Raw genomic sequence first — 17,244 nt, forward strand, 5'->3', positions numbered from 1 at the left:
TTAAATGCCTCAACAACAGTTGTTTTCCATTGCTTTCTTTCAACCCCAAGGGCTCAGAAAAATCTATCAAAATATTTCTTCAATTTCTACTTTTAGTTAAGTATTTTTATTTACTTGCTTGGTTTGCGGGGAACAGCTCCCCCCCTCCCAGCACCTTCCACTGGTGTGCCTATGCACATACTGGTATGTTGTTGTTTAGTCATTTAGTCGTGTCCGACTCTTCGTGACCCCATGGACCAGAGCACGCCAGGCACTCCTGTCTTCCACTGCCTCCCGCAGTTTGGTCAAACTCATGCTGGTAGCTTCGAGAACACTGTCCAACCATCTCGTCCTCTGTCGTCCCCTTCTCCTTGTGCCCTCCATCTTTCCCAACATCAGGGTCTTTTCCAGGGAGTCTTCTCTTCTCATGAGGTGGCCAAAGTATTGGAGCCTCAGCTTCACGATCTGTCCTTCCAGTGAGCACTCAGGGCTGATTTCCTTAAGAATGGTTAGGTTTTATCTTCTTGCAGTCCATGGGACTCAAGAGTCTCCTCCAGCACCATAATTCAAAAGCATCAATTCTTCTTTATGGTCCAGCTCTCATACTGGTATAGGTCATCTTTTAACAGCTGGTAGTTTTTGGAATCAGTTTATGACATTTATATCTCGCCTTTCTTCCAAGGAGCTCAATAAAAGGTAAAGGTAAAGGGACCCCTGACCATCAGGTCCAGTCGTGGCCGACTCTGGGGTTGCGGCGCTCATCTTGCTTTATTGGCCGAGGGAGCCGGCGTACAGCTTCCGGGTCATGTGGCCAGCAGGACTAAGCCGCTTCTGCACAAATAGACATCTTCCTTTTGTTTGTTCTGGACCTAAAGGTAAAGGGACCCCTGACCATCAGGTCCAGTTGTGCCCAACTCTGGGTTTGCGGCGCTCATCTCGCTTTATTGGCCAAGGGAGCCGGCATACAGCTTCCGGGTCATGTGGCCAGTATGACTAAGCCGCTTCTGGCGAACCAGACCAGCGCATGGAAACGCCGTTTACCTTCCCGTCGGAGCGGTACCTATTTATGTACTTGCACTTTGACATGCTTTCGAACTGCTAGGTTGGCAGGAGCAGGGACTGAGCAACAAGAGCTCACCCCACCACGGGGATTCGAACCGCTGACCTTCTGATCGGCAAGATCTGGGCTCTGTGGTTTAACCCATAGCACCACCCGCATCCCTAAGGAGCTCAATACGACATGCATATTTCTCCTCCTGCCTATATTCTCCTCAAAACAACCTGTGAGGCTGGTTAGGCTGAGAGGGGGGGACTAGCCCAAAGTCATGCAGTGAGTCTCAGGGCTGAGGAGGGATTTGAAAACAGCTCTCCCAGGTGAGAGTCCAGCACTCTAACCACTGGGCCACACAAAGTCTTCCAGAACCTTGGCACTGTGGCCATGAATTCCATGTTCTCAAGGGCTGTTGCCTACAATGGAACTTGTTACCGTTTGAACTGAGATTCCTGCATCCTCAGCATCTCGAGGTTGGCAGAGGTGGCCTGTAGTGACCTTCGCTGGGTCACTACATTAGAAGATGGCATCCCAAAGACTCCTGGAGGTAAGTAGAGGTTGCCATGGCCAGGGGACTTAACTCTGGAACCTAGATTAATGGTATCACCAAGTTTGACAAAGAGCTATCCAAAGTCAAAGAAAGGGTTCAGCTTTGCCCAGATTTGTGGAAGCGGAGAAGGAAAATTTAGTGTTCTATATTGCAGTCAATTGAATATTATTTTAAACAGAGGATTCCTTCTGATTTATGTACATATCTGGGAGAAGCTTCATTTCTATTTCTACATGCTGGATGTTATCTTTGTACTATAGTTTGGAAGGGAAAGGGGAAAACAGAAGAAGAAAAGAGAGTGTGAGTGGCCGGCCCAGTGGAGGGGAAGGGGGTACCGGGTGGAGCTGGTTTTTCTGCAGAGCTGAGGGAGGGAGCCCTGCTGCCCACCTGCCCACAGAGTCCATCACAGGAAAGGGCTGCTCCCAGGTGCAGGCGAGGGAGAGACAGGAGCCCTAGCGGAGCTCTGCTCCTGGAGGAAGGATGGATGAGAAACAGCGCCATGGGCTCTGCTGAGACAGGCCAGCTCCCTCAGGCCTCCTCTCCCCCAACTGGCATCTGGCAGCAGCCATTTCAGCAGGCTGCCTCAGAGGGAGAGATGACAACAGCATTCTAGACACTGGGGCCTGAGCTTGTGAGTTGTCTTTTCCTCTACCCTCCTCGCCCCCTTTCCTTGTGTGTTGCATTTCTGTTTGTCAGATTGTTTACTACAATAGAAGTCTGCAAGTAAGGAATGTGTCTTGTTTTTTATTTCGTGTAAGCCTTTTCACTGAGGGGAGGGGTACAATTGCTCTAAATGAATAAACAAATGAATAAATAAATAAATAGGGTCTCTGATGACATTCAGGACAGAATTTTTTTTGTTTGTTTGTTTCCATTTTAATGCAAATCTACCTCATCTGGGCTTTCCTGATCCAAACAGAAACATGAATTTGCTTTGAAATGCTCACTGGTCCCCATTTTGCAAAGATGTTCTCCATCCATCCCAGTCCCCACCCTCAAATCTGTAATAATAATAATAATAATAATAATAATAATAATAATAATAAATCTACATATTAGTGTATTTCAAAATCTGCTTTCAAAAATGTGACATGCCTGCCTGGGGGTCTGATCCATCCCTCACATTCTGACATTCCTGTTTCTTTTCTTTTTCTTTTCTCATGGACTGGGAATTGATTTCAACAAGGACGAAACCTCCGAAATCATCCTAGAAGAAGTGGAGCGGGTGGAGGATCGGTGGTTTTGTTGAGGTGTGTGATTGGCAGCGGTGTTCAGGCGGGTGAGCGGTCGTCGGCAACCCTCCCCAAAAGCTTAACAACCATCTCCCCCCATTTACTAAAAAATAGGGTCTTATACACAGGGGCATATTTTGTACAAAAAAATACGATATGTTGGAAAGAAACTGCCGAGGTGAAGAAAGTGGGAGGGTGAGGGACTGAGTTTATGCTTTTCTATTTCAACCCACCCCCTCCCAGAACAAGGAGAAATACAGAATTTGAAATGAGCAACACAGGTTGGAGGAGATGAAGGTGAAAGCATTATCAAAAACAAGAGAGACTGAATTGACGGCTATCATCGTGGCAATGAAGAGTCAGAAGAAGTTGGTCTGAGGAAAGGCACTATGAAATGTTTCTGATCTCCTGCAAAAGATTCAGGAATATGTGAGTTACTGAAGGGAAGCACTGCAACCATGCAGGTACGTACGTCAAAAGCCTTCAGGCTGCCCCTTCTAGGCCCACCCTGCAAGGGGCCCAGGGGACAATCAGGCATCTGAACATATTAGCGATCTAGAGAACAGAGTTGGGCCGTAGTACAGCTGATCCTAGCAGGCTTTGCACTTGGCATGGATCAGCTGATTGGTGCAGATGGCAAGCCTTGTTTTGGCAGAAATTGGATGCATTCTGGGATGCCTCTAGCTCCAAGGAGGCTGTAGCTAGTGGTACTAAAAGCCAGCCAGCTCAAGACCACCCAATGGAGGGTCAACCAGCTTCAGCTGGACTGCAGGTGGTCCTGCTTGAGTTCTTTCAAGGATAGGAGGCAATGGAAGCTGCTGGGAACTTCCAGGGAATTGAGGGATCAGCCATTTCCATTCTGACATACTATTTCCATTCAGTTATACTATTCAATGGGCCGTGACTACTGTAAATAAGCATCCCAACCACACGATCTATGGATGCGGCTGATGTTGCTCCTGAGGGCTTCAGCAAGGACCAGCCGAAGGCCAAACTGACGGCTGACATTGTGGCAATGAAGAGTTGGAAGAAGCTGTTCCAAAGAAAGGTGCTCCAAGATCTTTCCGACCGCCTGCAGAAGATTCAGGAATATGTGAGTTACGGGAAGCATTGTAACCATGCAGGGGTATCAAAAGCACGCCAGCCCCAGAGCACCTAGTGGAGGGTTTACCAGCTTCAGCCGGGCTGCAGGATTCAGATACTTGTTGGGACAGAGGCCAGTGAGGAGCTGCTCTCCTGGGCATCTCAGCATGGGGTGAGGTGAGCAAGACCTGAACTAACCCTTGGGCTTTCCTTTGCTTGACTACTGTAATTCGCTCAACGCGGGGCTGCCCTTGAAGCTGTCCCAGAGACTCCAGCGGGTGCAGAATGCTGCAGTGAGGCTCCTCACGGGGTCCCTGCCATGGGAGCATATTCACCCAGTGCTTTTCCAGCTGCACTGGCTCCTGGTGGAGTACAGGGTCAGATTTAAGGTGCTGGTTTTGACCTTTAAAGCCCTTCATGGGCTAGGACCCTCGTACCTACAGGACCGCCTCTCCTGGTATGCCCCACGGAGGACCTTAAGGTCCATAAATAGCAACACCCTAGAGGTCCCGGGCCCTAAGGAAGTTAGATTAGCCTCAACCAGAGCCAGGGCTTTTTCAATACTGGCTCTGACCTGGTGGAACGCTCTGCCTCATGAGACCAGGGCCCTGCAGGATCTGATTTCTTTCCACAGGGCCTGTAAGACAGAGTTGTTCCACCTGGCCTTTGGCTTAGAATCAGTTTGATTCCCTCCCCCTCTTTCTTTTCCCTTTCTCCTCCTGTGATGAGGCTGCATTTTAATGTTTTAATGTTTTAATGTTGTATTTTAATCTTGTTTTTAAGTTGTATTCATTCAACTTGTTTTTATTATTGCTTGTTAGCCACCCTGAGCCCGGCCTCGGCTGGGGAGGACGGGGTATAAATAACATATTATTATTATTATTATTATTATTATTATTATTATTATTATTATATTTGCAGAGACACTGGCATGAACGTCAAGGAACCAAACGCTCATCATCAGAGCTGAGAAGGTCCTCAAATCCACCGGAGGACCGGTTCCTGAATTGTTCGTGAATAATTGTTACTCTCTTGCCAGGGTAAGTCGCTGTCTCTCAAGCCACATGTTCTGGGTTCCGCAGAGAAAGCACCTGGGCTTTCTGCTGCCCAGCCCTGCCCTGTGGGCATCTCTGACCTTCCTCTCTTGCTTCAGGTCTTTGGCGCCTTTCTCCCTGCGGAGCAGCTCTTGGAGGCCATGTGCTTCCTGGCCAGAGACCTGGTTGTCGAGAGCAGCTTCAACCCATTGGATATCTCCCACTTACTGCAAGAATTCATCAAGCAGTTTGGCGGCACAAAAGTGGAGGTAAGGTATCTGCAAAGGTAGGAGAGAAGAAGATTCTCCGCTTTGGTGTAGGGGAGGCCACCTCATGCCATTGGGTGGCCAGGACACAGGGTTGTTGAGAGGGGCCTGGCAATGTCAGGACAAGAACCGCAGCCAAGAGTCCTGAGAAACAAGGGTTCAGGAAGGGGGAATCATCCTCCTCCTGGGAGCAAACGGGCAAGCTTCTTCTCTTGGCCCACAATGGATAGGGGAAGTGGTGCCTTGGAGCTGCCTGGGTCCAATACACCCAAGGACCCTGAGTGGTACCTTGGAAGGAAGAAGCTGTGGTGGCACAGGTCAAGGGTCCCTCTTTCAATGAGGGATGGAGGGATCCACCTGCAGACAGCCCCGCTTCCTTGTACTCTCCAAGCAACCCTCTCCTTTTCTCTGACAGGGGGAGGAGCTGCTGGAGGCCTTCTACAAGATCACCCAGGGGCCTACAGTGGAGGGCAGAAACATGGCTGTCTTCGCTTTGTCCATCTTGTCACACCACCGCCTGGAGAAAGTGGCTGAATACCTCCTCCAGTTTCCCTTTGGGTATGGAGCCCTCCAGGTTCTACTGGGCTAAGAGACTAAAGACTAGGACTAGCTGCCTGAGAAACAGTTTCTACCCAAATGTGATTTTGGTTTTAAACGCAGGGTAAGGAGTCTCTATGGGAGTATATTGTATTTAAAAATGGGGTATCAGAGTTTTCAGGGGGCTAACCAGGCTGGGATAGCTGGGATAGCAGGCTTGTTGGTTTTTGAATGTCTTATGTAGATCTTTCAATTTCGTTGTTCTGTATGGGACAATGACAATAAAGATTATCGTATTATTGTATGGTATGGTATCGTTGGCAAACTGCAGGGCTTGCTCAGAAAGCCCTTGCTGCCATTTCCTCTCTCTGGAGCATGGCAGCAAGCAGGAGACTTGAATCTGACCATTGCTTTTGTTTTTGCATTCACAGAGACTGCCAGAGCGTATGGAAGGAGGTTTTAGCATCGGCCGCCCAAGAACAACTGCTCCATCTCATGGCCGAGCAGCTTTACCAAAGCCCCTTGGCGGAATCTGCCACCCAAGTGGTAAGGACCAACCACCTGCTTTCTGGCTTCCTTCTTCCCAGGGTAATATCTAGGGATACCTGTATTGTGCAGAAAAGCAGGGAAAGTGACTTGCACCCCTCTCTCTTCCAGCAACATCTCACCAGCCTGTTGCACGCCATCCTCAGGATGGAGGACTACAAGGCAGCTGTGCACCAGAACTTCCCACAGCTGCCGATCGCTCTCCTGGGGATGGTTGTCAACTTCCACTATGACCAGGAATTCCTCGGGTGAAAAGTGTGTGCAAAGGCGCCAATGGAGCCTTCAACCTCTGGGTGTTTCCAGTCCAGCTTGGTTTTCCAAGGAAGGCTCTCCTTCAGGCAGCTGCTAGGAAGCAAAGATCCTTAACCAAGGACCATTCTACACTACTCACTCCAAATACAACATCTCCTTCTAATACCCGTGTCACGGGATTGTTATAATATATGGCTTATTCAAATAGAATGATCAGAATCATACATAAGCACTGGCACATTCTGTGGAACGCGCCTGGTCGTGATGATTCCTCTTAATTGACCTTAGGGGGACCAACTCTATCAAGGAGTTCACACTGATATGACTCTTACTTGGTCCATCAGCAACTTTGGCCCCACTGGCCATTACACATGTGGTAGATGTGCATCCTGTCCATTTTCACTACAGATCAAAGAGATCTATGATGCTAAGTCTAATTTTAGATTTTCCACACGTCAGTTCAGTACATGTTGAACTAAAGAAGTGGTTTACCTTATTCGATATATAATTTATTATATATAGGTTCCACCACATGAGAAGTCGGGGTTCGCATTGGGGAACATCGTTCCTGCATACGAAATGCCATTATGGAGGCACCTTTGGTCGAACATTTTATTTCCCATAAACATTCGGACACAGATTTATTATTTATAGTATTAAGGGTAAATCAAAAGAAATCCGGGATTAGGCAAGATTTTGAATGACGGCTACTTCAACAAGAAACTCATTTTATTTTTCTGTTTAAAACAATTCATCCGGGGGGGGGGGGGAGCTAAATTCTGAACTTGACTTTAATTGTTTCATTTAAAAATTGCTGCCCGCATCATTTGTATGTTTAAACCATTATTTTTAAAAATTATTTCTATTAATTATTTCAGCATCACATTTTATCAAAAAAATGTATCTTCCTTAAATTTCCCCCCTCTGTTTTTTCCCTCCCCCCTCCCCAAACCCCAGACTTCCCTCAGCTCTTCTCTCTGGTTTATCAACCTATGTTATTTTCTGCATGTTACAAAACTGTACAGATCCCTAATTTATCTGAGTGTTATCAATAAAAAGTTTGTGAATGTTTATTCAAAGCCTGCCAAGGAGTCCAGTTCATTTTGTTGTTTCTTTAAATACTTTGTAAAGGGTTCCCATTCATCTTTAAAATCACAGTTATCCTTGTCATGTAGTTTGTGTTTCAATTTTGCCAATTCTGCGTAGTCCATCTATTTCTCTTGCCATAGTTCTTTAGTCGGGATTTCCTCATTCTTTCATCCTTGTTCTATAAAGACCCTTGCCGCCATTATCACATACACAAAGATAGTTTTCAATTTCCTTGGCAGGTCTTTCCCTACAATCCATAACAAAAATGCTCCAGGTTTTTTAACAAATGTTAATTGGAACATTTTCTTCAGTTCGTTATACAGTGGTACCTCGGGTTACATACGCTTCAGGTTACATTCGCTTCAGGTTACAGACTCCGCTAACCCAGAAATATTACCTCGGGTTAAGAACTTTGCTTCAGGATGAGAACAGAAATTGTGCAGCGGCAGTGGGAGGCCCCATTAGCTAAAGTGGTGCTTCAGGTTAAGAACAGTTTCAGGTTAAGAACGGACCTCCGGAACGAATTAAGTACTTAACCTGAGGTACCACTGTATATCACTGTATATCAAGAGAAGACTCCCTGGAAAAGACCCTGATGTTGGGGAAGATGGAGGGCACAAGGAGAAGGGGACAACAGGGGACGAGTTGGTTGGATAGTGTCTTCGAAGCTACCAGCATGAGTTTGACCAAACTGCGGGAGGCAGTGGAAGACAGGAGTGCCTGGCGTGCTCTGGCCCATAAGGTCACGATGAGTCGGACACAACTAAACGACTAAACAACAACAACAAGGTTGATCACCATTACTGCCTCCTGTGGTGGTGAGTTCCACAGTTTAACTATGCCCCGTGTGAAAAAAGAGTTCTAGGGTGGCGCGATAAATGTTTTGTTACGATCCACCTGCAAGGATCTTTCGATGAGCAGTCCTGACAAGCACGGCTGTGGATTTTTGCCAAAGGTTTCGCAAGAAACGCAACCTGTTTTGTTTTTGCTTTTTTTTTTTTTTTTTAAAAAAAGGCATGTGAATCGACTCTGCCGCTGAATAGAAGATGAATATGTAAAGCAAAACATACTGTGTGCTGGCATGAAAGAGACAGTTTTGCTGATTTCACAAAGATAGGAGGTGGTGGCAGGAGAGAGGAGGGAGACATGGGACTTTTGCAACTGCTGACCTATAAAAAGCAGCTCAGCCAGCAAAAGGAGCTGGGAATCAAGTCGATGCGTGCCTGAGATCCTGATGACATTGCCAAAACCCAGCTCTGGAGCTTGCATTTCTGCAGCTGAGCAGCTGAAAGCAGATGCATAAAGCATTATAAAACACACCCTTTGCATATGGAACGAGGACTTTCAAAGAGCTGGAGAAAATATCTTATTTAAAAGCACATCTCTTTGGTCTCATTCCCCCCTGTCATATTTTTTTACAGGTCTTCTTTTTTTTAAAGCCAATGCACCCCAAGAAAGGTGCAAACAAATGCAGCCATCACTCTTTGCAGCCTCCTTCAAATATTTCTTGCCTTGTACGGGAAGCATAAAAACAGACTTGTAATCTCGAGATTGATGGATTTTTGCTGGGGGCCGAAACCGGGGAGGGGATCTGGTGGAGAAAGTTGGGAATTTAAAGTGTATATAATATAATTTGTTTCTTGTTTTTTTTTAATGAGAGATGGGAAAATCGTGGAATGGAATCTTTTTTGACCTTAGGGGAAACGTCTTAAGAATAAGTACAGATATATAGGTTTGGATGAGAGTTAAGATTGGATAAAGTAAAAGTGGATGGTTATTTGGTGAAAGAAAGAATGGAAAATTATAGTATAATAAGATAAGATATAAGGATAAAAATAAGATGAAGGATTTGTTGAAATATTCATATGAACTAGAATATAAAGAGGGGAATTATAGTATGCTAAGATAAATTATTGGGATTAAAACAAAGTTGGAAGGATTTGCTGGAATATCTAATTGAATTAGAATGCAAAAAAGGGAGGCGTGAGGAAGTCAAGGAAATAAGTGAATGTAAGTAAGTGAGTTAGAGGTTTGATTTGTTTTTTGTTTGTTTGTTTCTGTTTCTCTTTTTTTTCGGTTTTTTGATGATGTCTTTTTTGTATGTGTATTGTTTCTTCTTTTTTCATTTTTGATTGTTCTCTTTATATTCCTTATTATTCTTTTTTTTTCTGTAACCTTTAAAATCTTAATAAAAATTTATTAAAAATAAAAAATAAAAACAGACTTGCAAGCGGTTTTCTCACCATTGAGGAAACTCGAGGGATTGTGTTCTGATGAGATGCTGGTGTTAGTTCCTGTTTACAGACTTCCGCTTACTCCCCCCCCCCCTCCCACCAGACTACAGTTTCCAGAATTCATTAGAAAATTGGAGTGGAAGGGTAGGAGATCAGGGGCTCCACACCAAAATTTAGGCACAGGAGTCAGCAAACTTTTTCAGCGGGGGGCCGGTCCACTGTCCCTCAGACCTTGTGGGGGGCTGGACTAGACAGTGGTACCTCAGGTTAAGAACTTAATTTGTTCTGGAGGTCCGTTCTTAACCTGAAACTGTTCTTAACCAGAGGTACCACTTTAGCTAATGGGGCCTCCCGCTGCCGCCATGCGATTTACTATTTCTGGGTTAGTGGAGTCTGTAACCTGAAGCATCTGTAACCTGAGGTATCACTGTATTTTGAAAAAAAAAAAATGAACAAATTCCTATGCCCCACAAATAACCCAGAGATGCATTTTAAAAAAAGCACACATTTTACTCATGTAAAAACACGCTGATTCCCAGACTGTCTGTGGCTGGATTTAGAAGGTGATTGGGCCTCATCCAGCTCCCCAGCTCAGGTGTGGGGAGGGAACTCTGCCTAAGAGCCTGTATTGCTGGGCACTTAGAGAAGTCTGTCCTAAAATGAATGGGCCAAGGATTTAACTCCATGTAAGGATTTAACTCCATGTAAGGAATGCTAGGGACATGGGTGGCGCTCTGGGTTAAACCACAGAGCCTAGGACTTGCCGATCAGAAGGTTGGCGGTTCGAATCCCCGCAACGGGGTGAGTTCCCGTTGCTCGGTCCCTGCTCCTGCCAACCTAGCAGTTCGAAAGCATGTCAAAGTGCAAGTACAGTGGTACCTCGGGTTAAGTACTTAATTCGTTCTGGAGGTCCGTACTTAGCCTGAAACAGTTCTTAACCTGAAGCACCACTTTAGCTAATGGGGCCTCCTGCTGCCACCGCGTTGCCGGAGCACGATTTCTGTTCTCATCCTGAAGCACTATTTCTGGGTTAGCAGAGTGTGTAACCTGAAGCGTATGTAACCTGAGGTACCACTGTAGATAAATAGGTACCACTCCGGTAGGAAGGTAAATAGCGTTTCTGTGCGCTGCTCTGGTTCACCAGGAGTGGCTTAGTCATGCTGGCCACATGACCCGGAAGCTGTACGCCGGCTCCCTCAGGCCAATAAAGCAAGATGAGCATCACAACCCCAGAGTCAGTCACAACTGGACCTAATGGTCAGGGATCCCTTTACCTTTAAGGAATGCTCAAGGCTAAAAACAACTCTCTCCCACCACTGGAAAAAGTTGGTTTCTGTTAAAACTGAGGGCAGAATTTGTGGTTTTGGCAACAGCCTATTTTTACTGAAATTATTTCCAGGAACATCCCCAAAGTTAAAGTTCGGGAGGATAAAACTCACCACCCAAACAAGAACAACATGTCAGAATTTGGAAGCACATCAGTGGCAATCTTGTTGGCGCTCGATATTTTGACACTTAAATTCCGAGTTGAGAAAAGGAGAGAATGGTGGTCAGTTTGTAGAGCAAATCTCAGTGGGGTAGCTGTGTTAGTCTGTTACAGCAAACCTAAAGGGGGAATAATCTGTCAAGTTATGAAAGAAGCTTTAAAAACAACCCCCCCCCCCAAAAAAAAACCCCAAGAAGAAAGTATTTGGATGTTATAGCTGGTTCCACACCAAATAGCTACTCCTGACCTCACTAAAAACACCTTCTTTGCATGACATGCAAGGACCAGGGCATAAATGTTTCCAGGGACTCAACCTTTGATGTGTTTTCTGTCTGGTTCCATGGTTACCAAGGCACTGACGTATAAATGAAGAATGTCATGCCATGGTTCCACACTGCCCTTGCCCACCTGTCCATGGAGCCAGCCAAGGGCGGACTCTTCTGGTGGTAGCACATCATTAAAGATGATAGCGAGTTGGGTCACAGGAGGGGTGGCCTCTGGAGAAAGCAAATTTGGCACTGGCTAGAAGTCTCCCACTGGGCCCATCACCTCATGGCAAATAGAAGGGGAAGAAATGGAGGCAGTGAGAGATTTTACTTTCTTGGGCTCCATGATCACTGCAGATGGTGACAGCAGCCACGAAATTAAAAGATGCCTGCTTCTTGGGAGAAAAGTGATGACAAACCTAGACAGCATCTTAAAAAGCAGAGACATCACCTTGCTAACAAAGGTCCGTATAGTTAAAGCTATGGTTTTCCCAGTAGTGATGTATGGAAGTGAGAGCTGCACGATAAAGAAGGCTGATCGCTGAAGAATAGATGCTTTTGAATTATGCTGCTGGAGGAGACTCTTGAGAGTCCCATGGACTGCAAGAAGATCAAACCTCTCCATTCTGAAGGAAATCAGCCCTGAGTGCTCACTGGAAGGACAGATCCTGAAGCTGAGGCTCCAATACTTTGGCCACCTCATGAGAAGAGAAGACTCCCTGGAAAAGACCCTGATGTTGGGAAAGATGGAGGGCACAAGGAGAAGGGGACGTCAGAGGACGAGATGGTTGGACAGCGTTCTCGAAGCTACGAACATGAGTTTGACCAAACTGTGGGAGGCAGTGGAAGACAGGAGTGCCTGGCGTGCTCTGGTCCATGGGGTCACAAAGAGTCGGACACGACAAAACGACTAAACAACAACAACAACACAGGAGTCTCCTTGGGGTGTTTCCCACCCAGCTCAATGCTAGGTTACCCATCAGACAGGCTAAGCATGTGCCCCAGCAAAGCAAACAAATGAGATACTGTTTCGTTTTTTTATTTTTAATAAAGAGTTTGATTATTATTATTTTTTAAAGCATTGAAGTAGCCATCATGGGGAAACCCAGATCCACATTTCATTGATGAATTGTCCGCAGATGTGCAGGCCGTATTGCCAAAGAAGGCTCAGTGTTTGGCATGCAGAAGGCACTGCCTTCAATCCCTTGCACCTCTACCTAGGGCTGGGAGAGACTGCTGCCAGAAACCTGGGAGAGAAGCTGCCAGTCAGTGCAGGCCATGCTGAGGCTATGCTCTCACTTTTTCACTATCTATATCTATCTATCTATCTCTCTCTCTATCTCTCTATCTCTCTATATCTATATCTATATCTATATCTATATCTATATCTATATCTATCTATCTATATCTATCTATATCTATCTATCTATCTATCTATCTATCTATCTATCTATCTATCTATCTATATCCATTTATCTATCTATCTATCATTTATCTATCTATCATCTATCATCTATCATCTATCATCTATCATCTATCTATCTATCTATCTATCTATCTATATCATCTATCTATCATCTATCTATCTATCTATCATCTATCTCTATCTATCATCTATCTCTATCTATCTATCTATCTATCTATCTATCTATCATCTATCTATCTATCTATCTATCATCTCTATCTATCTATCTATCTATCTATCTATCTATATCATCTATCTATCATCTATCTATCTATCTATCTATCTATCTATCTATCTATATCATCTATCTCTATCTATCATCTATCCTATCTATCTATCTATCTATCTATATCTATCTATCTATCTATCTATCTATCTATCTATCTATCTATATCATCTATCTCTATCTATCATCTATCCTATCTATCTATCTATCTATCTATCTATCATCTATCTATCTATCCATCTGTCATCTATCTATCTATCTATCTATCTATCTATCTATGTATCATCTGTCTATCTATCTATCTATCTATCATCTATCTATCTATCTATCTATCTATCATCTATCTATTTTTTGGTATATAATTTTTATTAGTTTTCCATTTAATAATATACAATCATATCATTATTATCCACTTTACCTCCCTGGCTCTTTAGAGCCCATCCACTTCCTTCCCTTCCGCCTCATGGCTTTCAAAACCAACCTTTATATCATTGCATATTATACGTTTTCCAGTTCTAATTTCACTCATTACAAAAAGACATTAAAATTTAGATTAAAATAAAAAGGGAGAAAGTTTCTCATTACAAGTCTTCAGACAACCCTGCGAGTGATGTTAATTGCTTATTACAGTTATCTTTCAAATATCATATATACCATATTTACTCCAGTCCTTTTAGAATACTTGATCACGCTGGTTTCGGATTTTTCCTGTCAGCTTTGCTAGTTCCATAAAGTCCATCATTTTCATCTGCCACTCTTCTTTCGTTAGTAGTTCTTGTTGTCTGTCTATCATCTATCTATCTATCTATCTATCTATCTATCTGTCAGGGAACTGCCATCGGAGCCTAGGGTGGTGGCAAGGTTCCCAGATGCTGGAGAGGGAACCAGCAGGGAGAGAGGGAGAGCTTCTGCTGAGGAAGGAGAGGAGGAGGGGGCGTCGGAGGGAAGGCTCAGGGACGCTTCCAGCGAGACCAGTGGAGAGAGCTCAGGACCTCCCCTTGGGACGCCCACTCTGCACAGAAAGCTTTTGCGCAGGGAATCTAGGCGGAGACTCTCTGTCAAGGAGCTTTTATGTTGGAAGAAATTCAGGAAACGCCCACTGACGGATTCTGCCAGTGATTAAGACAGCCACGAAGTAAGGGCTGTCTGGTTAGGGAAAGTTTTAAGCCAACTACTCAGTTTGGAGCGGTTCTGCGCTTACGCACAAGCAACCCCTTATCCCATTACAGTAATCCGTCAGTCCTCGACGTTGTTTGTGCGGAGGGGGCATCATGAGCAAGACCGAGGGAGCGGGCGCCGGAGAGGGAGCCAGGGGAGGACCAACTCTGGAGGAGAGAAACAGAGATTTGGAACAACAGCTGGTTCTACTAGCGGCGCGGCTCGATGAAAGGCGGACTCAGGATGCACAGGGGAAACCCACCCCCATTGCAAGTAAGGTACCGGGACTGGTGCATAAGTTCGGGGGCGATCCGAGGGACTACCAGGCATTTAAGACAGAGGTGCAGTATGCACTGGACCTGCAGTATGATGACTTTGTGGACGATGGGGCGAGAGTTGCCTTTGTGATCGGGCATCTTGAAAGCGGCGCCAGGGATTGGGTTAGACCACTGATGGCATCTGAGAATGCTGCCTTAAAGGACTTGAGGAAGTTTTTTACATCCATGGATTTGATGTTTTCCAGCCAAATTGAGCAGAGTGTTGTGCGCAGGCAGTTATTGGCGTGCAAACAAGGGAACCAATCAGTCAGAGAGTACTGGTCACGGTTTGCTATGCTCATACATCGACTTGGGTGGGAACTGGCTTCGGAACCGATTCAGATGTTATTTGAGGAAGGCCTAGCACCCGTGGTGAAGGACAAACTTTCCCGCGTGCCCCGCCCGCAGTTGATGGATCAGCTGACCAAAGCTGCGCTTGCGATTGGAGCGCGACAGGAAGCACGGGCTCTAGAGAAGCGGGAAGGCAGAGGAGAGCGTTGGAATGACATCCGCATTCCTGAAATACCAGAGCAACCTTCCCCGCCAGTGGAGCCAATGGAGATCGGAGGCGCGCGTGCGCGTGGGATTTCAAACGCTGGCGAAGTTCGGAAGAAGGAGGGGAAAACAGCCAAGAAGTGTTTTCTCTGCCAACAGCCAGGGCATTTTGCCAGGGTCTGCCCTCAACGAAAGGCATGGCAAGGAATGGTGGGGGCGGCTGGGAGTGAGGAGGAGGGGCTTAAGGAGCAGGGAAAAGCCAAAGCTTGGCTGCCGACGACAGGGCACAGCAGCCAAGCAAACAACCAGTAAATGTGCCCAAGCCAGAGCCCCCCCGAGCAGCCATCGCCATAGAAGTGGTGCTAGAGCTCCCCAACGGCCACCCAATCAAGGTAAAGGCTCTGTTGGACTCAGGCAGTTCTTGCAATTTTTTTAGCAAGGAATTTGCGTTAGAACACCAACTGCAGACCCTGCCTCTAGGCTGTCCCTTGCAAGTCACGACCATTGATGGGAGGGAACTCCTGGGAGGAGAAGTGACACACCAGACGCCTCCCATGAGAATGAGGATTGCCAGGCACACTGAAACCATTGCCTTTCACGTAGCCACCCTGGCGGGACCGCCAATCATACTGGGAATGAGCTGGCTGGCGCTACATGATCCGTTAGTGGGATGGCACCAGCGGACGGTCTCATTCGGGTCAGCTCACTGCTTGGAAAACTGCCACGGGGGGGGGGGGGAACCCCGAGGATGGCAATAGCCAGAGTGGCAGGGATGGCGGTGGGTGAGAAGGGGCAGGTACCACCGCAGTACGCTGACCTGCAAGATGTCTTCAGTGAGAAGGAAGCGAATAGACTGCCCCCCATAGGCCCTTTGACTGTCAAATCAACCTACTCCCAGGGGCTCAGCTGCCAGTGGGTAAACTGTACGCCATGTCGGACAGGGAGATGCAGGAGTTGAGGGAATTTATAGACAAGAACCTAAAAAGAGGTTTCATAAGGGAATCAAGGGCGGTGGGAGGCAGTCCAGTGTTCTTTGTGGACAAGAAGGACATGAATAAGCCCAGACTTGTAGTGGACTTTCAGGCCGTCAATTCAGTGTCGGAACCAGTGACCTTCCCCATGCCCAGGATTGACGACATTTTGACCAGGGTGAGGAAGGGAAAGATTTTCACCAAGCTGGACCTAAGGGGAGCGTACAATCTGATCAGGATGAGGGAGGGAGATGAGTGGAAAACCACCATGTTCACCCCTCTGGGCGCCTTCGAGTATCTCGTTATGCCCTTTGGATTACAAGCGGGCTTGGCATGTTTTCAATCTTTCATGCATCACATTTTGGGGCCCCTGCTGTACAAGAATTGCGTAGCCTTTTTAGATGACGTGTTAATTTATTCGGAGGATGAGAAGCAACACGTCAGAGATGTCCGGGAAGTGCTAAAGAGGTTACAGGCGCACCAGCTGTGGGTCAAACTGGAGAAGTGCCAATTCCACACCTGAGAGGTCGAGTTCCTGGGGTACCGGTTGTCAGACAAGGGCCTAGCTATGGATCCAGGCAAGGTACAAGCGGTACTGGAATGGAAGACCCCCAAGACCCGGAAGGACGTGCAGAGGTTCCTGGGGTTTGGAAACTTCTATCGGAAGTTCATCAAAAACTTCGCCCACTTAACTGCACCCATCACAGATTGCCTCAGTAGCAAGAAGAAGTTCGTCTGGACGGAAGAGGCGCAGCAATCTTTTGAAAGGCTAAAGAAGGCGTTCGCTTCGGAAGAGCAGCTCTTGCATGTGGATCTGCAGAAGCCGATGAGGCTGGAGACCGATGCGTCGGACAGAGCGGTGGGGGCCGTACTGCTTCAACCGGGGGGGAACCAATCCGACGGGAGACCGTGTGCCTTTTTCTCTAGGAAGTTGAGCAAGTCGGAGCAGAACTACACAGTGTATGACCGGGAGCTGCTGGCCATTTATGAAGCGTTTCGACGTTGGA

General features: G+C 46.3%; 1 protein-coding gene across 1 annotated transcript; it reads left to right on the plus strand.

Annotated features, from left to right (window-relative positions):
- Positions 1-4,815: 4,815 nt before the first annotated feature.
- LOC307222186 (uncharacterized protein) lies at positions 4,816-7,365 on the plus strand. Its single transcript, XM_079987362.1, has 5 exons — positions 4,816-4,935; positions 5,049-5,198; positions 5,611-5,753; positions 6,164-6,278; positions 6,390-7,365. Exons 2-5 carry the CDS (start codon positions 5,091-5,093, stop codon positions 6,528-6,530), a joined length of 507 nt encoding a protein of 168 aa, XP_079843488.1. The 5' UTR covers positions 4,816-4,935; positions 5,049-5,090; the 3' UTR covers positions 6,531-7,365.
- The last annotated feature ends 9,879 nt before the right edge of the window (positions 7,366-17,244 follow it).

Source organism: Podarcis cretensis (genome assembly GCF_951804945.1).
Source record: "Podarcis cretensis genome assembly, chromosome: 8".
Taxonomy (NCBI): Eukaryota; Metazoa; Chordata; class Lepidosauria; order Squamata; family Lacertidae; genus Podarcis; species Podarcis cretensis.